Source organism: Capra hircus, chromosome 23, assembly GCF_001704415.2.
Source record: "Capra hircus breed San Clemente chromosome 23, ASM170441v1, whole genome shotgun sequence".
In the NCBI taxonomy this organism is placed as follows: Eukaryota; Metazoa; Chordata; class Mammalia; order Artiodactyla; family Bovidae; genus Capra; species Capra hircus.
In genome coordinates this window covers 30223518-30250724 of record NC_030830.1, presented here as the reverse complement: position 1 = coordinate 30250724, position 27207 = coordinate 30223518, and the positions used below count along the sequence as shown (strand labels likewise).

The 27207-nt window shown below is 36.0% G+C and overlaps 2 protein-coding genes across 7 annotated transcripts in view; one reads left to right on the top strand and one right to left on the bottom strand.

Moving 5' to 3' along the window:
* SUPT3H (SPT3 homolog, SAGA and STAGA complex component) overlaps positions 1–26788 on the bottom strand; it is a 398573-nt gene extending 371785 nt beyond the window's left edge. For 2 of the 3 annotated variants that reach the window (XM_018038799.1, XM_018038800.1), the window contains exons 1-2: positions 26406–26788; positions 16056–16156 (exon numbers count right to left, since the gene is read on the bottom strand). In XM_018038799.1, the coding sequence (XP_017894288.1) occupies positions 16056–16156 (101 nt within the window). In that variant the 5' untranslated portion in view covers positions 26406–26788. Of the gene's footprint in view, positions 1–16055; positions 16157–25937; positions 26367–26405 lie in introns of those variants that run through there. The other variant, XM_018038801.1, reaches the window with a different exon arrangement.
* RUNX2 (runt related transcription factor 2) overlaps positions 1–27207 on the top strand; it is a 343856-nt gene that overhangs the window by 19237 nt on the left and 297412 nt on the right. The window lies entirely within an intron of this gene.

Below are 27207 nucleotides of genomic sequence, written 5' to 3'. Positions count from 1 at the left end.
AATATATACAAATACTATATAAAAAAGGAAACTACCTCACAAATAACTTTGAAGTCTAGAAAAGAAAATAAGCAGTATTTTATGTATTTAAAACTAGAGACTTTTCAATAAAATATTTGCTATCAAGGAAAGGAGCTAAGATTTTTAAGGCTCATGTGTGGGTAATACAATATCTAGCTAATACCTAAACTCAATTTACATCCAAGAGCTCAGAAATAAGAGCTATACTACATTAAACTATAGTGAATTATCATGTTTTTTTAATGAATTTTATCTCACTGATTTATGTATGACTGTTGTGGAATGATGTTCCGATTTTCTTTTTTAAATGTGTTTCCTCCTTTCTCAAGTTACAAATGTAAGGTTCTGCAATTGTATTTAAAATCTTTTGGAGGTAGATGCACACAAAAGAAATACCTCAACACAAATCACCATGACATATAATGAACCCAAAAGGAATAGGCATATATCACTAAAGGCAAGATGTTAAGTTCAATAAAACAAAATCTGACCTTTAATATTTTTTTAAATTGGTTAATAAACATAAAATGTGGCAAGGCTTAAGTCCACATATTTTTAAACTCTTCTGGCATCCTTGGGGGTCTGTCCACAAAAACCACGGGGTATATACAAGCTAAAAACAAAAAAAAAGTCAAACAAAAAGAAACATAAGCCTGTGGGATTGTCATTTAAATATACAGCTGAAATCTAAATGATTTTTCCGTATTCACAAAACACACCCAAGAAATTTCATGCCATGTATAAAAATCAGTAAATGAAAAGTAATAGTGTAAAAAAAATAGGGACACTATTAGCACAATACTCTCACGGATAAGCTACAAGTCAAGATTTCATCTTGTTCCTTAAAATTGAAAAAGAAAACAGATCAGCAATTAGATTATAAGTCTCTCTTATAAAAATTTCACTCCATCAGAGCAACAAGGTTAAAGAATGATTTACCAAATTTGACTCCCAAAGATGACTCTAACAAAATGCTTTTAATGTGACTTCATGAAATATGTAAAACCTCTTCCTTCTCACTACTTACATGAAGTCTAAAGTCAATATATTATGAAATGAAACTATTATAAAATTACTAGCATTCCAAAAACAGATGTAGATCTCACTTGAACACTGTAGGTCTATTTATCAGTAAGTAATTTTGTATACAAAGTATGATTACAATTTTTTTAAAAAATTACAGATGCCTAAATGCTGAAATAATCAAACATAACAAAATTGTCAAAATGGTTCTCTGAATAATATTATTTCCTTTTTTTCTTCTAAAGATTTCAAAATCTCTCAAAAGTGTTATCTTTACAATGAGAGTAAGCTATAGAAATACAAACACCTATACATATGCATATCTGAACGTATGTGTCTGTAAATGTCCTACTCTAGTCTAATTTATAGAAACAGCAGGGCCCTGGTGCAAAATGAGAAAACATAAAATAGGAAAGTAGCTCATGTAATCTGGTAATTTAGAAAATATCCTCAAGTCTCCCTAATGTAACATGGTAGTTAAGAGTCTGGCTGTAGAATCAGAAAGACCTAATGAAATCCCAGCTCCACCACATAATAATTGGGAAACTGTGGCAAAGTTATTTAACTTCTTTGATCCTCAGTTTCTTCATCTGAAACTCGGGAAAAATATTATCCAACTAACAGGGCTAGTAAATGAAATAATACATGGAAAGATATGAGTGCATAATACCTATAAGTGATTTAGTGATGATAGTAATATTTCCTCTTTCTATAATCTTTGTGGAGCCCAAACTCCTGCCAATCCTTCAGGGTGCAGCTTATATGAACTTCCTTAGAGAGGCTTTCCCTGAATTAAGTTCCCACATTTCACAATTTCAGACTGACCTGTGCATTTTCTTTAATAATTGTCAAAATTTACTTATTTATGCAAATGAATCCACCATGCATAGCATACCATATATATTTAGTAAATTATAAACTAAGTTATGAATAAAAATGTTCAAATTTGTAATCTTCCCACTGATATCATAAAATTGTGTCTCTATATAATCAGTGGGATCTTGATTAGAAATATTATTGATTGTAATATGGATGGGGGATCTACATTTGAGTTTAGTACTTCTGCACAACTACAGGTAGGAAAGCAAAGAACATCCTATCACCAGGATTTCAGTCTATCTCTACACTTAATCACAATGACAGAATCCCAGTAACCCTCTACATTTTATCCTTTATCTTCCATCATTCAGTCTACTAAAATAAGGGTTAAGAAAAGTGGCTGGCTTTTAGTTTACACATAGAGTTTTCTTTTAGTCCTCACCTGCTAGAACTACGATTAAATCAACTATTCACTGTAAGTCAGAGAGCACTGAGAGAGAGTGCGCTGTCTCTCAAAGTGTGGTTTCCAGACCATCCATACCGGTATCGCCTCAGAATTTACCCGAAAGGCAAATTATTGGGCTCACTCTAGATTCACTGAAATCAAAAGCCTGGAAGTGAAGCCCAGCAGTCTTATAGTTAAGCAAGGCTTTGAGGTGATTCTAATGCACACTGACGCTTGAGAGTCACCACATTAGAAGATCTAGTCTTTGTAAGCAGTAGACTGTTTCACTGATTTTCATCAAGTTAATTTGCTAGGCTTTATAGTTCATTATTAAAATTCTAATTGGAGTATAATCTCTAAAATCTGAGAAACAGGACATGTGTCAGAAATATAAAACAGGTAATCAAAGAAAGACTGCTTAATACACTGTTCTATCCACATAAGTTGCATAGTCAATTCATGATGTACCTGTTCTCTTTTATTAGAAAGTAACTCCCTCTATATCTCCTCCTAAAAAGATTCTTCCTTCAGAACCACTAATTCCAAATAAAGTTAGAAGGTGACAAAAAATACAAACTGTTGTCAAAGGTTTTGTAAGTCACAGGAAAGAGACAATGAGCTAAGCAAAAAATGTGATTATTATTCTACAGTATTACTTCTATATGTAAAGATAGACACAATGAAGCCAAAGCTTCAAGTGGGTTCTAGATTAATCTTTATTTTAGAGATATAATTAATGATAATAAACTTCCATAACAAGATTATAAACATGGTTTAATGATAGAAAACTTGCTAACATAACATATTAGTAGGTCAAATGTGAAAAAGGCATACAATCATCTCAAAGATAACCTTTCTGGCATCTGATAAAACTCAATGCCCTTTCATTTTCTTTTTTAAATTCAGAAATATACTTCCTCAAAGTGATTTAAACCATTTTAAACCAAAAGTCAACATTATGCTTACCAGTGAACAAGAAAAACATTTCCATTAAAATCAGGAATAAAAGATCCATTATCCTCGTTCTTAATTATTGATGTTTTGGAAGTTCTGACTTAAACCCGTGAGTGCCTGCTCAGTTGCTCAGTCGTGTCCAACTCTCTTGTGACCCCATGGACTGTAGTCCACCAGGCTCCTCTGTCCATGGGATTTCCCAGGCAAGGATACAAGCGATGGTTGCCATTTCCTCCTTCAAGGGATCTTCCCAGCCCAAGGACAGAACCCACGCCTCCTGCATCTCCTGCACTGCAGGCAGATTCTTTACCACTGAGCCGTCAGGGAAGCCCGTCTTAAACCCTTATTTGCGGATAATACAATTCTCTTCCTAGAAAGCTCAGGAGAATCAAATAAAAAATTAAGCTGATTAAACATTAAGAATTTTTTCATAGTAGGATTACCAGCAATATGTAAACATACACAGAACTAAGTCACAGGTTCAAGTACATAAGACTGTAAACTGAAAAAATACAGTTTTAATACAAAAACAACAGAACTTGTGAGAAAAAAAAGAAATAACAATGGTATTTCTAACAGAACTAGAACATAAACTCCAAGAGATTGGGGGTGAGGGGTGGGGGTGGGGGTTATTGCTGTTGCTTTATTCACTGCTATATCCTCAGCCCCTAGAAGTCTGCCAGGAAATAGACACTCAAAACAAATTTGCTGAATGAATAAATGAAAAGCATTAGCATTCAATAATCCTTTATATCAAATGAGTTCTTCCTATAAGTGACAGAACTGCTTGTTAGGAGTCCACATGGAGACCAAGAGTTTGCACCAGAATGTACGTTACTGTGCACATCATTTAATTTTGCCAGTATCACAAGAAAACTATCTCAATGAAGAAAACAGGGGACTGGTTTACAGTCTGGCTCAGGCTACTTACCTTATAAAAGACAACGAGGAACAGTTCTCATACTGGTTACACTGAGTGGCAGGCACCTCTTTAGACTAAATGTTGGGAGTCGAAAGGAGAAAAAAAAAACTAACTTCAAACCAAAGAATAAATTGTAAAAAATCATGTCTGGCTGCTGAAATGTGGTTATAATTAGGTCACTGTGTCTTTTAAAGGATACTTATGAAACATGAAAGCAACAAAAAATTTTAAGGATAATTTTTTGTCAACTGAATGTCAGGTTCTAATCAGGAAATTCAGACATCTCAGTAGTGTCTAAATGAATGAAGCCTTTATACTTTCAGAGCAGTTTATAATAAATGATCATAGGAATTAAGGCACATGGAGAAGTTATGCTCTAAATCAATATAAACACTTCAAGTATATGCCTCACTCCTCACTTTAAAGTGGGTCCAATATTGTAGTGTCATCTCAAATAAACAAGTAAAACAAAGAACTGAGTCAGTGCTGGTGGTTTAAAAAATGAAGAACAAGTGAAGAATAGTCAACTTAACTCGAATTTATAGCAGACAGGCTCTGGGAAAGTAAACTGGACTGATATTCAGAAGACCAGGTATATCGCCCTGAACACCAAACTAACTTACTACACAGTCTAGGGCAAATCACCTCACCTCACTGTCCTCCAGTTTCTTCAGGAGTAAATAAAAAAAGACTCTAAATAAAAAAAAGACTCTCAGATCTTCCACTCAGTCTAAGTAATGGATACTAGCCAGATTCCCTTCTTCCTGAATAAAGGCAGATAAGCGATCCTACAAAAATATGCTTAGGTTCAATTCTATCTATAAACCTACAAAGTCAAACTAGATGTAAAAAGTATAGACATGTTATATAGAGATCTGTACTGAACACCTATCTATCTTCTCTGTAAATAATTTATACAATCTGGTTCAAGCCACAAAAGAAATCTTGAGAGATGTATATGTTTGAGTTTTACAAATAAAATTCGCAGCGATATAAGAAATAGAACTCATGGTACTTACTCAAATTTTTATGACTCCACAACATCATCCTTCTTTCATCAAACCAGATGTGACACATAGCCACAATTTTCTAAGGACACAGCAGAGGTTTCAAGCAAATCAGACACTCAAAATATAGAATGCTACACACACACACACAAAAAATGTTTTTCATGCAATGAAGATGAAGAAGAAACTCAAGTAAATGTCGGAAGAGAATAAAGGGAATAATATAACTTCAGCTCTAAAGTTAGTAAGAAAGCAAAACAGACAAGGGATGAGGGACATAAATAATAAATTTATCAAGTTATAATCTCCAAGACCCATGGAGATTGTCCTCCTAAATTATAATGTCCCACCCTGAACACAATTTCCTATTCATTCTATTAAATTCAGCACCTATTAGGTACCTCACATGTACCAGGTACTGTAAAATAGAAAGTTAAAACAAGCTCTGGTTTCATGAAACTTACAGTGGGCAAAGAAACAGGCAAGTAAACAGATCCCTGGAATACACTAACATAAGGACTTCTTTAAAGAGCATACTATTAATACAAGGTGCCATGGCACACAGAAAGGAATTAACAAGATTGGACAGCCAGTGATGTCTTCTTGGGGGATGAGCTGTCCAAGCTGATATTTTCCATTTTATTGTATTTCCTATTCCTCCAGTTCTCTCAATTAATCTTATACTTTTCTGACTTTTAGATTTCATTAAACTTTCCAAACCCTTCTCCCATTGCTGAACAAATTAATCGACTTCATTCCTTTCTATTCCATCTCACCCCACTAGCCTAGGCTCAGTGATTAGAACCTCTAACACCTTGAATTTCAATATTCTTCTGTTTTTAATTCCTAAATCAACCCAATCACCTTTCTTTTCCAGTCCTATGCCCAGTAGTTGAGCACCGTCACAGAAAAGTATACAACCTTGCTGTTAGAGCCCTTCTATGATTCAATGGGCATGAGCTTGAGCAAACTCAGGGAAATAGTGGGCAGGGAAGCCTGGCGTGCTGCAGTCTGTGGGACCACAAAGTGTTGGACACGACATAGCAAGAGAACAACAACAACTTGTCAGAGCCCTTGACAACTTAGGCAACACTAAGCATATTCCTGATGAGCTTTCTCTCCCTAACTCCACTGCTGCCATTACAAACCTTTAACACTCTCAAGCTTCCCTACCTCCCCATCCCTTCCATGCCAACTCCAGTCACTGGCCCTGCCTGCTTCTTCAAAATGGTATGAATGATAATTACGCATAGCTGAAAATATGACTTCACACTACTTTTATGTGTTAAAAAAGTTATGCGTATTGAACTAACCCAGCAATCTAACATCCCTAACATTGTTTCATTATGAGAACAGATTTGGTCCCAACAAAGGACTTGCAAATAAACTCTGACCTGCTACCTGAACAATTTCAGCTACTAAAATACAACCAAAAACCAAAAGTAAGAAGTATACCAACTCTCAAAACTGATAACTAAGTTTACACACCAAAGATCAAGTGACTTTTCTCAGAAGAGAACATGTATCAGGTTTTCCTAGAGTATGACTTATTTTAGACACAAATCTGATAAATTTAATTTCTAGTCCATAGTAGCCAGAAGCAGCATTCAAGTGTGGGGGTGGGGAGGGGGACTGGGTGGCAAGGTGAAACCCTGCCAGAGTACAACATGACAGCAGTAAAATTAGCTGATGCAAACGAGGGAAAAACCGTAAAACTCAACCACCCAAAATTATAAATTCAAATAGCAGATCAAAGTAGGACTACTGATCACAGGAGCAAACTATACTTTATGCCTCAATGGTATCCTAGGGCATCACAATGGTCCAAGTGGACTGTAACACCTGATATATTTTATAATGAAATTTCAGTTTAAAAAAAAAGTTCAAATTATACCTGGTATTCCATCTGTACATAATCGCAAACATGCTATAATAACCTTACCACAGAAATATTTTCATTAAAATGGTCAAAATAAAATCCATTTTATCACTTGGATTACCTCATGTATTTATAAAATAAATATACTAAATATATTTATTCTCTATGATATATATGGCATAGATGCCTTGGTTTTTAATTCTAATAGAATACAGTTGTAAGCTAGTCTTTTGTTTCCAATCATGCTCTTCACCCAAGACAATAATTGTACAACTGAAAATCGAGGCGACAGTCTGGCTGATTGTTATACACTGCAGACACAGCACAATTCTACATTCACGCAAGTAAAACCAACACTAAAGGAAACAGTTCTTCAGCATCTCTAATCACACAATAGTTAACCAAGTCACTCGGTAGTCAGTTTCTACCCAGCGTTGTTTCAAATAAAATTTCTAAAAGTAAAATTATTTCATTAATTGACTTTAAAATAAATCACACAGACCAATGTCTGAAATTTGAGTATACAGCAGAAAGCATAAAAAGAAAAGAAAAACGAAACTGCTTAGAATTTGCACTTAGAATTTGCTTTGGAACTTGATAAAATGATCCCTTAAAATTCATCTGGAAGAATAAAAATAGGAAAAGAGACAAGAAATATTTTAAAAAGAGAAGTTATGCAAGTGACCCTGAACTGTAATACCAAACATTAAAACATATTAAGAAGCTATAATAACTAAAGTAATGTAGTACTGGCAAAAGAAGAGACAATTCAATAGACAAAGCAGAAAACTCAAAAATAATAACTCATTATCTGATAAAGGTAGCATTTCAATTCTGAGAGAAAAGGGAGGTTTATATATTTGTGGTGGTGAGACCACTGGCAAGCGAACTTAAAGTAAAAACTGTTTTGACTCAGAACCCTCCCTGGCACTGTACGACAAAATAATGGATTAAATATTAAGCTGTAGAAACTAAAAGCCTGAAACATGAAAAGTACATGATGATTTGTACAAAAGTTGCGGGTAAGACTTTCTGTCAAAGTGAAGTAATAAAATAAAGGCAGATCTAACCACACTGAAAATGAAAACAAACAGGTTAAAAAGAAATAAACCTGATGGAAACCAAAAGATGAAGGGTATGGGGGGCTGTGGGGAGACTTCTATATTATGATCAATAATGGCTTTATGTCTTCAATATATAAAAAGCCCATAATAATAAACAATGGGAGGGAAAATGAGAAGTCAGTAAAACTGTGCTCAGATTGTGAACAGACACCCACAAATGAAGAAATACAAATGGCCAAAATAATTCCAAACTCAGTAGTCAAAGGAAAGTTATTATGTAAAATAGTTAAAAGAAAAGCACAATGTTTTTACTGTGAAAATGTCAGAGATGGAGAGGGGTACTCTCATAACTGTTGGTAGACATGTAAAAAGTCCAGTTTCCCTGGAGGATAAATTAAGAAATTACTATCAAAAAAGCTTTTAGACTCAGAAAAAAATCTTCTTCTAAGACTTTTATATAAGATATTAAGCTTCCATTACATCATTTTCAATAGCGGTATAAAAATTGGAAATAACCAAATGGTCCAATAAAAGAGGATTAAAAACATACTAGATATCATATAATGAGTTGTTTAAATTCTGTATCAACAGAATTTCTTGTAAGGAGGAAACATATAATCATAGGTAAAAAATTTTAATTTCCTACCCAAAATTAGTAACCACTCTCTAATATATTTTCAGCATTTACAAATCCATTTTTATTGAGTATCTTTTTCAACAATTAATTCTGACCTTCATACACTTAAAAATAAGTTTTCAAAAGCTCAGCATATTTAAAATAAAAATAATGAACTGACAGAATGCTATGCAACATACTGCTCAATTTTATATACCTAACCAAAAGTTTTGCAAATCCAGGTACATGAAAACAAGCACCCAAAACTCACAATGCTGTTACACACTCAGTTACACAACTGGCATGACAATTAAGTGTGATATAATATACTCAGAACAATAATCACCAATAATCACAGGATTTTCAGAAAGACTAAATATAAATATATTAAGTAAATTCACAGAAGAACATTTTTAATATTCAGTATTATCCAGACTGCCTACAAAACAGAACACAAAAGTAATATTAAACCTCCTCATCAAATCTGACCTGTCAAAGTAACCAAAAATTAACATCCCCAAATCACTGAAAAACTGTGAGACAATGACAACCCAAAAAAGGGAGGAGTAAAAAGTTAATGGATGTCAGCGTTAAGAGTAAATACAAAACAAAATAATGTAATATGTAAAATGTATTTTTCCAATTTCAACAAAAATATAAGCATACCAGAAAAGAAGTATTTCGTGTTATTTATTTTCCATATTTCTTCTGTATTGTCCAAAATGGGAGCCATTTACTACATGTAATTATTTAAATTTAAACTAATTAAAACAAAGAGCAGAATTCACTTGCTCTGAATTCTGTAGCTCAGTCGTCTTGCTCAGTTAATGTACTCAAAAGGTACCTGTGGTTAGTGGCTATCTACTGGCGAGTACAGAAACAGAAATTCCCATCACTACAGAAAGTTCTCCTGGACAGCATGCTATATAATATAGACAAATTAATTTTTTCTCTGTAATTATAAAAATTTTCTCCATAAAACTGCAAACCTTTCTCCCTACACCTGAAAAATTTTTATAAACTTCCTAAATCAACAGGTTGATGATAATCATTCTTTTAAGTACAGTGATGATAAGTACTAACAGGATATTGTTTCTCATGTGCCAGGAACAATAAACATGGGCCAGTGTTTTTCATGTGCTCTGACTCAGTACCTCACTTAATTTTTATATAAACTGTATAAGGTAGATACAAGTCTACAATGCCTTGTCTGAAAGCAGTATTTCAGAATTCAGAAGTTTTCAGCTACTACTACACAAAAGCCATATACTACATAACTCTTGAGGGAAGCACTCAAGAGCACAGTAGAATGTATGAATATTAACATGAAAGGTAAGCAAGTCAATAAATAACCATCAATCAGTTAGGTCCTGGTACTGCCATCAACAGAGAAGGCAATGGCACCCCACTCCAGTACTCTTGCCTGGAAAGTCCCATGGACAGAGGAGCCTGGTAGGCTGCAGTCCATGGGGTCGCGAAGAGTCGGACACGACTGAGCTACTTCCCTTTCACTTTTCACTTTCATGCATTGGAGAAGGAAATGGCAACCCACTCCAGTGTTCTTGCCTGGAGAATCCCAGGAACGGGGAGCCTGGTGGGCTGCCGTCTATGGGGTCACACAGAGTTGGACACGACTGAAGTGACTTAGCAGCAGCAGCAGCAGCTGCCATCAAAATAGTTCAGAACAGGTGTTCCCACTGACCAGCATTAGTAACTGCACTCACACAGTACTACAGTCTCAGAATGACAAATCCATGAATTCTTCCCGACAGGCCCGAGGATTTTCATCACGGAATTATTAAATGACTCTCATCTCCCTGAATTTCAAGCATTAATTTCTAAGACTGAACAGAATTTTTTCCCTCTAGTAATTATGTATCTTAAAATAAAAGGCCTAGCTATCTTCTTTTCATGAAATAATTGATAAAGATATTTAAATACAAATTCAAAACTGTATTTTGTCACATTTATAAAATGATATGCTTTTTCAGTGCAAGTACTTAACTCAATTGGATTGAGCAATTTAACCTTATTTCATTTCTAAAAGGAAAAAAAGTATAAACAACCTTCAGCTTCACAGTGCTTTTATGTTCTCAATCAACTTTTGCACATTTTCTCACTTTCAGGAAAGATTATGACCAATTTTACGTTACAATTTGAAAATATTCATTATTCTTATATTTATAAACTAGTGTATATCTTAAAGCATTCCAAACTGATGAATTTCACAGAAAGTACAAAGATAAGTTATACGCTTACTTTAATGAAATTTAAATATCAAGAATTAAAATAAATCATTTAATAGTGACAAAATACAAAAGTAGGACAGATATTTAACTACTCAACACTATGGCCATGTTTAAATTCAAAATTATGAAATATCACACATATAAGCATCCAGTAAGGAGTACATAAGTATTAAGTTTCTATGAAAAATTATACTTTCTATTGGTTCTGATACGGCCTTGCTTAAAAAGATCTGGTGGTTAGACATAAGAAATTGAAACAAATTGAAACAAATGCTATAATATGAAAATACAAATTAATCCAATATTTATTATAAGAATTAGACCTCATCACAAATAACAGTAACCAATTACTCACCTTTCCCATTATTTCTTCCTTATACCACACTAGTCACACGTAAGTTGGTAAAAGTTCATTTGTAAACTAAATTTTGTAAATCAAAATAAGTTTTATTAGTTGAAATGTAGCTTAGCATAATTTGTTAAGAGCATGGACTCTGGAGTTAGACTTCCTGTTTCAAACCAAGGTTTTACCACTTGCTACAATGGCAATTTTTGGTGTTACAAGCACCTGTGTCTCAAGTTTCCTCATCTATAAAAGGGAACAACACTTGTCCTCAAAGGGTTGTGTGAGAAGTAAATGAAATGGTATGTGGAAGTGCTCAAGAGAATGCCTGGTACACACAACAGCATTTGCTATTATCATTGGCCTTATGAAAGCATCTCTGAAACTGTAATATTAATAATATTAATGTTACCACTTATCACGAGTAAGAATTTCTTTGCTCCAGCCTCCTGAAAAACTTAAATACACCAGGGAAACTCAGTGTTTGAAGGAACCCTGTGGCCGTTTAACACATGCTGCTACTGCGACTGCTGCTAAGTCGCTTCAGTCGTGTCCGACTCTGTGTGACCCCATAGACGGCAGCCCACCAGGCTCCTCCGTCCCTGGGATTCTCCAGGCAAGAGTACTGGAGTGGGTTGCCATTTCCTTCTCCAAAATTGGTATGTTTAATACATACCAATTATCAATTCATATATTTATATGTTAGATCCCTTGATAGGCAGATTAAGGTATGGATAGAACTAGGAACACATTCTTTCCCAACTCATTTCTTAATGTTATATAATAGCCAAATGATACCATTCCACATACACAACTGCGCCCTTACTCTAGTGTAGCAATGTATATATGGTTATTGCTATTTATCCCAAAATTCCCAAGAGAAGAAGCAAATCTTACTGAGAAAACTACTCGTTCATTTTTGGACACACTAAGTTTGAGCTGCTAACAGAATACTTAACGGATGTTCCAGAAAGCAATCAGGAGTACAGACCTAAAGTCAGGAAGGCTACACTCAGATCATCACTCCCCACTTTGTATTACCATGGAATTTTTCACATCCTATCATGTGACATTCATTCACCTCCACAACCCTTCTCTATTGCTACACTATCTCGAAGGCATTCAGGTTTTGCCATACAAGGGCTCAATAATGTTGCTTTTTTTTAAAAAAATGCAAAATTTGCAGAATAGTACAAGTAAAAGAGTGAATTTCATTGTCTATAAAGAAAACTCTGATTTAGAAAAGACTTTTTTCACCCTGTGGAGTTTAGATAAGGATGAAATTTCACTTGGAAGAGTTCTTAGAAAATATAAGTAGCATCAAACAAAAACCTTTTTTTTAAATTTGGTCACATGAGAATTACTAAATGCTACCAAGCAATGAAACCTGACATTATCACCAGGCCTATAAACCTGCAAGAGTACAATATAACCAAGCAAAGAAATTTATGAGAGTAAAATAAGGAAGAAAAAATGAAGATTCCTTGAAGTGTGTTTAAATTAATTTATTTAATAAGTCATTCAAAATACCTGCAATGTGGGTTGAAAAGATTTTACTTTCTAATTTACAGGCTACTTGAGTTCAATAACTTTAAATGAAAAGCCTCTGAACCCTTTCTAGAATGTATTATTCAAAAAGCTGTGATAAGGAGCATAGAGCAAAAGTGTTAAGTTACAAGCATAGGTAAGGTAAAGCTGCTGTCATTTCCAACCCCCCAGGAACTGTTTGACTGCCAATACTTTTGTTTAAAATCTGTGGAAGCATGTTCTAGAGAATGCTGCACTCAAAGTATTTCTCACCCAAACCTAAAATATGGTCAGTCCTATCAAGCCTCTAATAGGAAGACAGACCAACTGCCAGCTCTGTATTTAATAGCAGATCCTGACAATTTCATTTGTGCCAGACAACTAGACACCTTTCAGTGAAGCCATTCCCTGGAAATGACACTACAATATTGTTACTTATTTAGAGGTCATGCAGTCAAGAAAAAACAGCTCATTCCTGGTGAATGGTTGGGGAAGACAGTAGCTGGAGAGGATTAGAAGAAGCAGCACAATACACACTGGCTTAGAAGAGCTGTGAAAATGCAGAGGAAAAAAAGTAAAGATTCACAGAATCAAATTCCTACAACATGAAATAAACACAGAGACTTAAGGCTTCCTTTTCTTATTTAAAATCACATAAGCAAGGATCAAATGCATATTGATTCTAATTTTATATAATCAAAAGCCTGAAAACATTATGCTATCAGAAAATATTGGTAAATTAAAAAAGGATTCCCCTAATCTTGGCCCCATTTTCCTGTTCTATGAAGCAATTCATAAGAAGAAAAAAATAACTTCAGACTATAAATGATGAATGTAACTATTAGGAGTAGCTTCTCTATGAGGTCTGAAATAGAAGGAAAATGTACATTTCTTCCAAAGCTGTGGCCAACAATAACTTTTGCATTCTGAATCCAGCTTAAGCACATTAGTTGGGAAGATCTTTGCAAAAGTATTTAATAAGAAAGTGCTGAATTTAGCTTTTATTTTCTTTTTTTCTCAGTTTTCTTAAATGGCCTACAGTCTATCCAATGCACTAAGTAGAACCTCTTTTAAGTATAAATGACAAAAGGAAATACAGCTTTCTTCTTACAGAAAGCTGTTTTTACAGATCAGAGGTCGTCAAACTTTCTGTAAAGGGCCACATAGTAAATATTTTCAGCTTTACAGGCCATATGGTGTCTGTCACAAATACTCAACTCCGCCATGAAGCATGAAAGAAGCAACAGATAATAGATAAACAATGTCTGTGACTGTGGTCCAATAAAATCTCATTTTTGAAAACAAGCAGCCAGTCTATGGCTATAGTTTCCTGACCTCAGCTATAAAGCATGTTTTTTCACCTAATAATAAATACACTGTTTTAATAAATAATACCAAATTTGAAATACGATAGCTTAGAGTTGCTTTAAAATAATTTCATTTTAAAAAAGTGAGGAGTAGGGAAAAAGGTTAAAGAAGACTGGCAAAACACAATTACTGTTAGTCTAAGGATGGATGTATGGAGTTTACTATACTATTCCAATGATTTTATGAGTTTGAAATTTTCAAAATTAAAAGTTTTTAAAATTACAGAGTAAATTAATGAACTGGCTCTACAGGAAAATGAATTTCCTTGCTTTATATTATAAACATTCTAAAACATGTTTAGTAGTTTTTAAACGTAATTAACAGTACAACATAAAATTTTAGCGTAAAGCTACTATGGTTTAGTAACTGGTTTAGTCAATAAGTCCTGTCTGACTCTTGCGACCCCATGGACTGTAGTCTGCCAGGCTCCTCTGTCCATGGGATTTTCCAGGCAAGAATACTGGAGTGGGTTGCCATTTCCTTCTCCAGGAATCGAACCCGGGTCTCCTGCATTGCAGGAAGATTCTTTACCGACTGAGCTACGAGGGAAGCCCCAAAACTATAGCTAAAATCTTTAAATACACAAAGTGTATACATGCATAAGCCCCTAAAAGTTTCCATAATTTAAAAGACAGCCTAACTTCCTACAACTCCTAAATTAATACATTTAATTTAGTCTTATCTTACCTAACAAAATGTGTTACCAATTTTTGGTTTTAGAATATAATTATTTTATAGGGTATATATTACTTTCGTTAACATATCATAGGCTTATTGTTTTTCACATGAGTCATTTTCATTAGTTTTAAACTCTAAGCAATAAATCATAATAGAAATAATTCACATAAACAAACACTGCTTAAGGTCTTCAATAACTGAGAGTTTAAAAGGATCCCAAGACCAAAGTTTGAGAACCTATGACTTGAATGTTTCCAATGCTGTTTAAAGTATGTTTACCAAGCAACTATTAGATACATGCTCAAACTCATTTTTCTTCTGAAGGATAATCATCACACACGGGAGTTAATCCACTATGAAGACTATCAATATACACCCACTTAAACAGAAACATTCTTTTAAAATTGCTGGGTATGTCATGAATAATGTAGCCACAGGAAAAGAAGATCTCTAATGTGCTGTCCCCCATATGCAGAAAATTGTCTCTTGAACCAATAATAAAGAAAAGCTAATATGTGCCAGCAGACATTTCTAATAAATCTGCTACCTCTCATCAGATCAAGTTATGCAGTCTCAATGAAAGAAGCCAGAAATCAAGCTGAAAAAAGCCTTAGGAAAGAAATCTTAATGAATACGCAATATCTGAAAAAAGAAAGAAATGTATTTTTTAAATGTCCCAAGTTTTTTCTCCAGTTCTTAAACACAGAAATATTATCAAAACTGAAAACCAAATGAGGCTCATGGAATGATGATGACTGACATTTGAGAAAAACTTGAGAACTCTGTGAAAATATTCCCCACTAAGAATATACTCAATGTCAAAATTTTCTAAATCTAAAATACCATAAACCATCCATAATACAAATCTGGGTAGATAATAATTAGGGCACAAATGTCTACATGAGTATTCATTCTTTTATGAAGATGAACCAATACTTTTGGAATACAGTATCACTGTTGCATTTTTAACCAATTTGCCCCTTCTGTACATGGCTATTTAAAATGTTATCAGACTATTTCATTTTTTTACTTGACTACAAATTTTCAAGTTAACTTTTATAAGTCTTGGTATTTCTGCTGTCTTCTGTCAACATGAACAAACTTAAAAGAGTAGTAAGTGAGACATACAGCCATACTCACATCATACTCTGCAATTCTGCGGTAAAGCTTATTGACTTCCCTGTGCTTCTTCCACTGCTTGAAGGGGCAGCAGACATGGGGCTGGCTGCAGTATTATTCATCTAAATAAAAAAGAGAACCCAGCTTACAAAATGTATTTAGCTATAAGTAAACGCATAGAAAATGGAAGCAATTATAAATTACTTCAAAAATGACAGAAATTTTTTAAATTCTGATTTGCCTTATGTAAAAATCTGATTTATCCATACTTGTTCTTTATTAAAATCAAATAAAGCCAAGGTAGAAAACTGCTTAGTCAAATATGGTATCAAAAAATTGCTTGTGTGAAAAACTTTTCATTACATATTTTACAGTAAGTATTGGGAGAAATATACTCATTAAAGTATTTTAATAGAGCTCAGTGGTTTTCAAAATGTGTTCCAGGGAGCCCTAAGATTCTCTGGCAATATTTCAGTAAGTTTCCAGTTTCAGTGAGCTCTCACTGTCCATCCTAAACACAAGAACTCTGATCTTTCTATTTTATATATTGGGGTTTCAAGTAACATTTTATTTAAAGAAAAAGTTGCACAGCTGTAAGATACAAAATTACAAAACCAAAACATGACCTAATTCCCATTTGAACCACAGCCAAAAATACAAATAATAGAAATAAAGCCAAATAGTAGATCAGAAATTAGCACTGTGATATGTTATAGTCTTATGGTTAAATAATACTCACCAATTTAAAATGTGATTTCTTTTCCCAATAAAATTAAGCTGATGCATAATGGGAAAAATTAGATGCCAATCCTAATATACACCATTTTATTTACTGTATGTGGCAGTCCCATAAATAAGAATTAGTGAAAATAACATTTAAGTAATAAAAGTAGATAAAAGCCTTCGCTTTTATCTCAAGGACACAGTAAGTGCTCAATAAATGTTAGTTAATATTTTATGTTTATATAAATTTTTCAATACTATGACTTTCTTTAAAAAATAGTTTGCAGAGTTAAAGAAGAATTAACAAATCTAAAATATATAATAAAATTAAGCAGTACTAGGAAATGTTAAGTATAATAAAAATAACGAGGAGTTAAGAGTCAGACCGCCAAGGTTAGAAGCCTAGCTCCACCACTTCACTAGCACTTGGGGCAAGTTCCTTCATTTCTTTATACCTCAGTTACCTCATCTGTAAAATGGTAATGATAATTGTAAGGATTACAATTATCAGGGTTGTTGTAAGGATTAAATGAACATGAACAAAGCATCCAGAACAGTTCTGAGCAGTCAGTATACAATGTTAACTATTGTAAACAGAAAGAATTCAAGAATTCTCCCTTTCTTGATGTGCTAAGAACTTTTATATGACAAATTTAGATTATCCTTACTTCACCATCACAAAGTTTAAGTAACTTGAATCTTTTCACTAGAAGACCTCAATATAATTCAACAAATATTCATCAGTTTCCTTATAAAATAAGTTCTGTTCTCACACTGACATCAGTGCTGCTACTAGTCAGCCTGGCTCAAAATCTCAAGTCGTCATCCTTGATCCCTTCTCCTGCACCCTAAAATTTGCTAAGAAGTCAAATAAATTCTACTTTATGTTTCTACCTCCTCCCTTTCTTGTTGAGTTCTATTTATAGCTTCTTTCTTGCATCTCAGTTCACTCTCCATACTGCTGTCAAATGTATTTCTTAATACATCCTCTAACCTGACCACTTTGGTGGGCAACAGAGACTAAAATTGATCAAGGAAGCCTGAACCAGTCACTCACTGATGGCTGAGATGGAAAGTCGGAGCCCCAGGAGTGAAAGAGAGTGGGCTTCCCTGGTGGTTCAGAAGGTCAAGAATCTGCCTGCAATGCAAGAGACCTGGGTTCGATCCCTGGGCTGGGGAGATGCCGCAGAGAAGGGAACGGCTACCCACTCCAGTATTCTGGCCTGGAGAATTCCATGGACTGTACAGTCCATGGGGTCACAAAGAGTCAGATGTGACTGAGCAATCTTCACTTTCACTTCCATGAGTGAAAGCTCAAAAAATTAACTACTACAAACTACTGTCTGAGATGGACCACATATGAAGCTTCTGATAAGGCAAAAGGACAGAGACTTAAGGCAAGCATAATTATAGCTGGGTAGCCAGATCTGGAACATCCCAATATCATTCCGTGGCAGGACCAACTCTCTGCCAACATAACCCCCTCTCTAATCTGAGGGGCCTAAGGGCCAGGCAAAATTCATCTGACAGAGAATGTAAGAGCAGAGAAACAGAAAGAAAAAGGTTTCACTCAAACTGAGCCTGAAAACCAAAATTCTAAACTAAAGAAGCTAATGCTATGAAAAGCCATCGATCTTTTTAAGCCTAAATTTGTCCTGTTTGTTCACAAAGACTTTTGGTGGGAGAGGGGAGGGGGGGATAAGTACTTTTTTTTTTACAAGTATTAGAGAGAAAGAGGAAACACCATTTGGAACTCAGTTTTTTTAAAAAAAAATTATTTTATCATCAGTCCAAGACTGGGGAAAAATAAGACAGGAAAGCAAGTACTTCCAGGAACAGTCCTACAGAATCAGGACACATTGATTGAAAAAGGAACTTGGCTATCCTACTGAACCTAGAAAATGTTTCCACTTGTCCCAAGAGAAACTGACAAGAGATAGGACATCCTGGAGAAGATGTTAAAGATTACGTGTTAACCCCACCCTCCAAAAGCAGTTATGATTTAGGCTGACTCAAGTCAGATCTGAGGGCATGCCATTCTGTGGGACTCTCCTGAGATACTGCCAGAGTAATTTTCATTTTGCATATCCAGTCACCTTGCTTTAACACTCTCTGAAGAGGAGACATTTCAGAAAGTAACTTCATAGCAAAACTCCAGCTTTCTTAGATTGTGCCCCTACTGCAAATGTTTCATATCAAGAGTATTTATTAGTAAGAGGGAAAAGGTCCCAATTCGTTTATTATAACCATGATCATCCTTTCACAGTCAAGTTATTTAATTCTTAAATCAAACAGGTGGATAACATTTTTCTTGACATAATGAGCTGATAGTGCATCAGAATCTTTAAAATTATTTCCTGTGCCCACATTTTGTTTGATGATGGAGATAATTAACTTCTTTAGACATTAACTTTTTAACACATCAAAGTCCTATCATTCCAATGCTTTATTTCCTATCTCCCAGACATTAAAAAAAATAAATGTCGGTTAAAAGCAGAAGCACTCAAGTCAATTTTCTCTAATAAACATAGTTAACATGGAACTGAAAACCTACTGTAATCTTCTCAATGGGTTAATGTCCTACAGTTGTTTTAGCTTTCAATTGAAATGCAGCTGTTTGCCATATTTTACAAAATGAATTCAGATGTGCAGATGGAGACCTAGATTATTTCAACATGCCACAGTTTAAATGTGAACTCAAGGAATAAGTTCATCACTGATTAATACTTATATTTAAACCTGATCATTAAGCCAATAGCCAATATTATATCACATCTGTAAAATTCTGTTCCAGAGTAGAAAAACTGGTATATTTTAATAAAAATAATGGAATTTAAGGATATACCCCTTTTCTTAGAAAATATCATGACAAAAAAATTTTTTTAATGTAGTAAAGTTATACATCACAAATGTGAATTAAGCAAAAATGTAATGAAACTGTTACTCGGTTTCTATTTATAGCTCATATTTTTAGTGACTAAATGACCAAAGAAATACCATGAAACATCTTTAGCTTAAAATACCTCAGAGTTGAAAACTTTACTACTAGTTAAAACACTCTCAAAACAATGTCAAACTCTGGATTGTGAAATCCATCAGTCTAGCCATTTATTAAAAGATAGCAGAATTTTTTGTTTCACTCTTGAGAACAATTAATTCAGCAGACCTCTGTACTGATTCTGAGCATCTAAGAGTCTCGATTTCAATCATTCATAATCTGAGCATCCCACGTAATATAAAGTAATAATCCCAAATAATATAAAGTAATAATGTGCTGTTATAATCAGAACATTTTCATTTTCATAGAACTCCAAAGGCAGGAAGAGATTATGGTTAAACCAATACTATTACACACTACATTTCAGCTTTATTGCTTAGAAAAAAAAAGCTCAAGTTATATCATGATATAAATTTCCTCCTGCTGTGAAAAAGAATACCAAATGATCATTCACTGAGAATATAAAAAAATAAAAAGGCAAATTAAAATGTGCAAAATTTTAAAACTTCTATGTCTAGTTGGGGATAACACAATAGTAATTCCAATATATTTATACACACCCCAATTCAAGTTAATACATACTAGAACTTGGTAACAACAGTTAACTAATCTCTCATTTAGTTTCTTGATATGTCAAGAATAATTTGTCTCAGAGGAGTATTGTAAAGAAGACAGTGGCTACAACATATGAGCACTCAAAAAATACACTTGAATTGAAAATATCAAAACACTTGTAAAGTACGAAAATTCCCTCTAGACAGATTATAAACTACGCTTATATGTCTCAGTTGGCTACCTGAGCAATTTTTTTTTAACCTACTGACAAAGAAGCTGTGCCACACTGGTCAGAGACACGTGAAGTTCTATTATTATATTTTTTCTTTAGTTTCATATTAATGTAGGTTTCTACTCCACGCGCTTTTTTTTCCCATATGTTTTCATATACAGTACTCTCCTTAAGAAATACTGAGTCTCTTAAGTATTAACTCTTAAAAGAGTTTCAAAAAAATTTTTATTTTTGCAAAAATGTTTCTTACGCACAGCCAATCTGCCTGTCAGATCATCCTAAAATACGTGACATCCAAACCCTGACAAAATGGCAAGCTCACTTTTCCAATATCAAAAACACTTGTTTCTACATAAAATAATACACAATTGAGTGACAATGGTTAACTTTCCAGATATGTGCAAAAATTTGGAATCAATTATACTTCTAATAATAAGAAGTAAGTATATTTGACAAGGATGTCAAAAAAGGAGATCTCTTAAACATCAAGATTCTCTTCCAGTCCAGACTCACATTTTAAAAATATTAAATCTTATGAGAAGTCCATATTAAGTACAAACAATTCAATAAAATATCTCATGTGGCTAAAAACACACTTAACGTGACTAAACAGAAAAAAGGAGGGGGGCATTTTCTGGAGGCATGTAAAAAAGAGATGAGTTTGCATAAGCATTTCGGAATTTATCTTTCACCTGTATTAGCTCACATTTGTTCAAAACTTTCCTATTAGGCATGATTCCCCCCCAACTAACAAAGAAGGTTAAGAGTAAAAGCACTGGGCAGAGGCCACAAATCTAACACACAGAAAAGCGCTCTGATCTTAAATAACCCGCAATATTCAGTCCACCTACATACATACAAAAGTTCACCCATCTTCTACCTTAGTGCCTTAGTTTTAACACACTAAAATAGGAATTACTGAGAAGTAGTACCAAGGGACGTGTCATTAAGTTTTCTTAGAGACTGACAACTGTAAAAATTAAGTTCAGGAATTCTTTGCTTAAAAGTAAACCTTAGGCAAACAGATAAACAACCATAACTATAATGGGCAAAGTATAACTATGCACATTGGCAGATGAAAAAAAAAAGTGAAAGTGTTAGTCGTTCAGTTGAGTCTGACTCTTGGCAACACCATGGACTGTCGGGAGGGGGGACCAAAGACATCGGAGGTTCAGAACTACAGTTTGAAAATCACTAATTTCATCCAAATCCCTCGTTTTTCAGGTGAGGATACTGAAGTCCAGAGGGGTTTCTTGAACTGCCCAAGGACACATCACTATTTAGCGATACAGCTGGGATTAAAACTGAGGTCCCCTGACTTCTGGTCCAGAGTTCTTTCTACTATCCCACAAGGATCACACAAATAAAAGTTGGTTATAATTAACTCACAAGTCCTCCACAATGTGTCTGTCATAGTGAACTTTGTTGTGAAGTATCTGTCTATGCCAACTCACGGTTTAGCAGGTAAAGAGCTGGGCTCTGGAGTTCAAATACAAGCTCTAACACTTACCAGGTGACCTTGGGCAAGTCACATCACCTCCCTGCCTCAGTTCCCTCATCTTTAAATAGGAGATTAAAAATACTCCTCTCATAGGTGACATCAAGTAATGTACACAAAGCACTGAGGACAGTGCCTGCTACCTAGCAATACTTAGTTCATCATGATGATGACAATGATTATGAACCCAAGCAAAAGTACAGTTTCTTGAAAACATATCCCAAAGTACTACTATTAAACATGTATATCCTCAGAGAAAGAATACTATGCTTAGTAGTCTTTGAAAGATTCAGAAACAAATTAATATGAAAAAAAAAGTGAAATATAAAGGATTCAGTCAAAAAACCTCTACAGCATTTGAAATAGCAAAAGCATACTTTAAGCTTTTTAAGTAATGTATATTTGTATATTTTATAATTTTAAAAGTTCACATATTTACTGCCCTGTGAAAATTCAAGGAACACAACAGTTTTTCAGCAACTAATACATACTATATGCCAGACAGAATGTTATTTTCATATTCACAAACTTAAACTTCAATATCCACTATTAGTCAGATATTATCAGAGGCAGCAGTGTAAACAAAGAATCTTACATATCCATTCCAGAAAGTAAAGACTCATCAGTGCCACCTATTAAGTGGGAATGACATCTTTGGATAAATAAGATAGAGCATTAGTTTGGAACACACGAAGTGCCCATGAAAACACTGGTTTTTCCCTTAGTAGTTAGTATAGAGTTGTTTTGTGCAGGGAATATACTGGAAACAGATCAATTAAGCACCATTGCTGGGACTTACAGTATTATTTGTAAAAGAGAATGATCTTATGTATGTGCTGATTCACAAATTAAAATACATGCAGTTTTTGCAGATTTAAGGTCAGTCTTTACTGGAGGTAGGAGGTAGACCAGTTGAGACTAAACCAGTTAAATTAACATCTGAAAGACAAGACAATTTACCCAGTTCTCATCTGAAGCCTCCAGTAATCCTGTGAGGAGGTAGGTTAAGGTTGAAGTGAATTCGCTCAGTTGTGTCCGACTCTCTGCGACCCCATGGACTGTAGTCTATCAGGCTCCTCCGTCCATGGGATTTTCCAGGCAAGAATGCTGGAGTGGGTTGCCATTTCCTTCTCCAGGGGATCTTCCTGACCCAGGAATCGAACCCGGGACTCCTGCATTGCAGGCAGACACTTTACAGTCTGAGCCACCAGGGAAGCCCTAATTCTATTTTACTGATGAGGAAATTGAGACTCAGAAAAGTTAAACACCTCAACTGAAATCATAGGGCAGAAAAGGTGTATACCTGGATTTTGAAATTAGTTAAAACTAATCCAAAATGCATCTCCAGATCCATTACTCGATCAACTTAAGGCTAGAGCAGCTAATACTTGCTGAGTACTTACTTCTGTGCTTTGCTGCACCCAGCCCTGCACCCAACACATCACACCGGTTACCGCATTTAACCCTCAGCAGTGAGGAAGCAAAACAAATGTGTCTGACTCTCAATATAAGTATTTTAATCCACTACACTATAAATTCAATTAATACAATAATGCATAAGATTGAATTATTATTCTTTACTATTTAAGTGAAACTAGTCTTTAACGCGGTAAGCAGATTTCTAATTTCATTGCTCAATTTCACCATAAAGTAAAACAGGTATAACAAGAATACTCAGTGTTCTGATTTGACTGGCATGGTCCAGCTTTCTTTGCAGATTTTACAACAAAATATTTTTTTAGAGAAAACCAACAATCAAAGTACCCAAGATTGCTAGCCAATTATACTGGTAAAAGTAGAAATTTTTAATGATCAGTGGCTTAAGCAGACAGGTCACTTGCTGGCCTTATTCTAGACAGCTCATGTGTTATTCATGCACAGAAGCAATATCTGTCACTACTTTAAAGTGAGTACATTTCTGAGACCACAGTACATTTACTCCTCCTAAAATTATATACTCCAAATTTCAACAAGTTTAAAAGGAGGGTGACCATATTATTATGTGGACCCAACTGGAACATTTTTTAAAATGAAAGGATCCCTATTAATAATTATGCTGAGACAAACAGGCTCTAAACCATGACTGACACAAAAAAAGCAGGGTATACAGTCACCCTACATAACAGCAATCCATTTGATTTGTATGTTACAGTGTATTCTCTGTATATGCTTTATTTATGAGCTTCAAGTTTTTGTTCCAGATCCAAGGATAATCATCAGCCTTGAGACGAAGGGTACCACTCTACACACACCAGGCCATAGTTGAGGGTGTGTTATCTATAAATAAAGTGGGGTTTTTTTTAAGGTTTTCTTCAAAACTTAACTTTATAAACATTTGCTTGAAAAAAAAATTTTATTTCAAAGAAAGAATCCTTGCAAAATACTGCCAAATTTCAGGCTTATCTCTTCAAGAGTTTTGAATACCAATAACCACAAAACTATTGCAATGGCCCAATGCTCAAAGTTTACTATTATAATTTATCAAATTATTTCTTATATAAAAAGTTAATGAAAAACACCATCTTTCAAACTGAAAAAACTTTAGGAATGAAAGAGTTGAAAAGTTTTCACTGAAAACTAACTGAAGTGATAAAAGATAGTGGACACCCAGTCACAATACAGTACAATAATGGTTAAAGGAAACTCCACTTAATCTCCAGATGAATCTGGCATTAGCTGTACAACCTAGGAGTCAAAAGAATGCTTTGCTTTAATTTGCAAGCTGTAAATAAGTATTAACAGACCCAAGCTTTGAACTACAGTATTTGAATGAAAGGTATTATTTGAATGTAATTATGATTCCCTAAGGCAACAAATGTTCTAAGAACTGGCTTCTCCAACTTAAAATTCAACCAAATCAAGAATTGGAAAAGGTCTCAAGGCCTGGATTCTAGACCTATGCTGTCCAACAAGGCAGCCATTAGCCACAAGCCGCTATTTATATTTCAATTAATTTTGTTTGCTTAGTTGCTAGGTCCTGTTGGATTCTTTTGCAACCCCATGGACTGCAGTCTTCCATGGGATTTTCCAGAGAAGAATACTGCACTGGGTTGCCATTTCCTTCTTCCCGACATCAATTAATTTAAATAAAATTAAAAATTAAATTCCTAAGTGCACCAGCCATACTTCAAGTACTTAAGAGCCACTTGTGTCTAGTGCGTACCATATTAGGACAGCAGAGATTATACAGTATTTCCATAACGACAGGAAGTTCCACTGGACAGGGCTGCTCTAGATCTTTTCTTGAATGTTCCCAGAGACAAGAAATGCGCAATAGCACACTAAAGGGCACTTTATTTTTGCAAAATAGTAACTATCAGGAAATGTATTCATAACAGTCAAATCCATCCTCTCTCAAACATACACCAGAAATTCCACGAGTTCGGTACTCAATTTGGTCTTCAAGTAAATCTTCATAGACGAATTTAATTCTATTTCCAAAGTTCTATCCCTCACATACACTAAGACTCTAGATCTTCCCCTCCCAAATAAATCCATCATCATTTCTTTGCAAGGAAATATTGGTAGCTTAAAGTCTTATAATCTCACGGAGTTAAGCTCACTTATTCCCCTGTACATTAATAACACATTTCCAGGAACGCCTCTGAGCGCCACATATTACATTCCACTGCCCCCTAAAAATCGAGGCCAGTTTCATTTTTTCACTTAGCCAGGTCACAGTCATTCTGAATTCCTTAAAACAGAGAGATAAAAATGACAGGTAATTAACAGGTAATTGATCAGTGCTCAGAGCTTGCAATAAGCATTTAACCTGTATTATCTCATCTAATCCTCACATTTCTGAGCTAGGTTACTACTACTCCCACTTGACAGACCAAAACACCCAGCCAAAAACACGCTAAATAATTTCCCCAGGGATCACAGATGTGGGCTCACCCCAGAGAGGAGGGAGTCAATCTTTTCCTTTTCCAGGATGCTATACTTCTTCTAACACTACCTAACTCTTCTTCCACCTCGCCCATAAAGCAACAATTTCCTTCTTTTAAGAATTCTTTCCCCCTAAACACGGCCTAGATGACAGCCGGAAGGTGCTTAACACACCCAGCGGTACCCGCTCTCACTCGCCCGCCCAACTCCCCTGGCCCCACGCCCACCCGCCAACGGGGAGGAGTCAAGGCCAACTCCACACTCCGCGGGGGAACCCGGGCGCCTCGCGGGGCCGGCGGCTCTGGAGACGCTGCTTCGGCTCTACCCCCGGCCTCCGGCGCGAACGCCCGGGACCCCCCGCGGCCGCCCCCCGGGGACAGGGGCCGGGGCGGGGCCCAGACACGTGGGCTCGGCGCCCCTCGCGACCCCAGCCCTCTCCCCCGTCCTCCCCCGTCCCGCCCCCGATCCCCCTACAACCTCTGCTCTAAGAACACTTGTAGACACGGCTGCGCGTCCCGCGTGGAGAATGTGGGGTTAGAGATGGTGCGGTTTCTGCGGCGGCGGCCCGGGACACGCTTGGAAAAGGGCGGGGTGGGGGGCTGAAAGTGTCGAAAGGGAAAGGGTGGTTCGGCGGGGACGTGGTCGGGGTGGGGGGGGGCAAGATGGCGTGAGCCCGATTCTCACTGTGGGGCGGGGGTGGCGGAGGTGGAGGAGGGAGGGCTACGATCGCCCCCACCACTCTCGGCGCGGGCGCTGGCGCATGCGCGCTCGGCCAGGTGGCGCGCGGTCTCCTTTCCCGAGCCAGCCACTTCCGCCACACTCGCTGGGGGCGGGGCTTCGCGGCGCGCGACTGCTGCCGCTTTCCCTAAGGCCGTGGTTCTTTGATCGCCTGGCTGGCGGGGGGGCGACCCCGAGCCACGCCGCGGCCTTTTTAGGACGAGGGCTGCTGGGATGAACTGAACTGGAGGGTGTTCAGGGCCAACCTTGGACTCCTTTAAGAATGAGCTGAGAGGGCTGGGGTTTTCGAGGGACGGAGGAAGTTTATTTTCAACTTCAGGGCAGAGATTGGCCTCTCTAACGGTTTCCTTCAGAATTGGGATGAACCGGGGTCCCAGCGGGACTGTGCTTTTAGGATGGTGCAGGGAAATGGAAAGATCGGAAAGGCTTGCTTCCCCAGAGACCGCTCGCGGTGCCCGTTTGAGGGCAGGGGACCCTTTCTGGGACAGTGAAACATCCGGTCTTCCGCCGGCTCCCGCGTATCACCACTCCATCCTTCCCT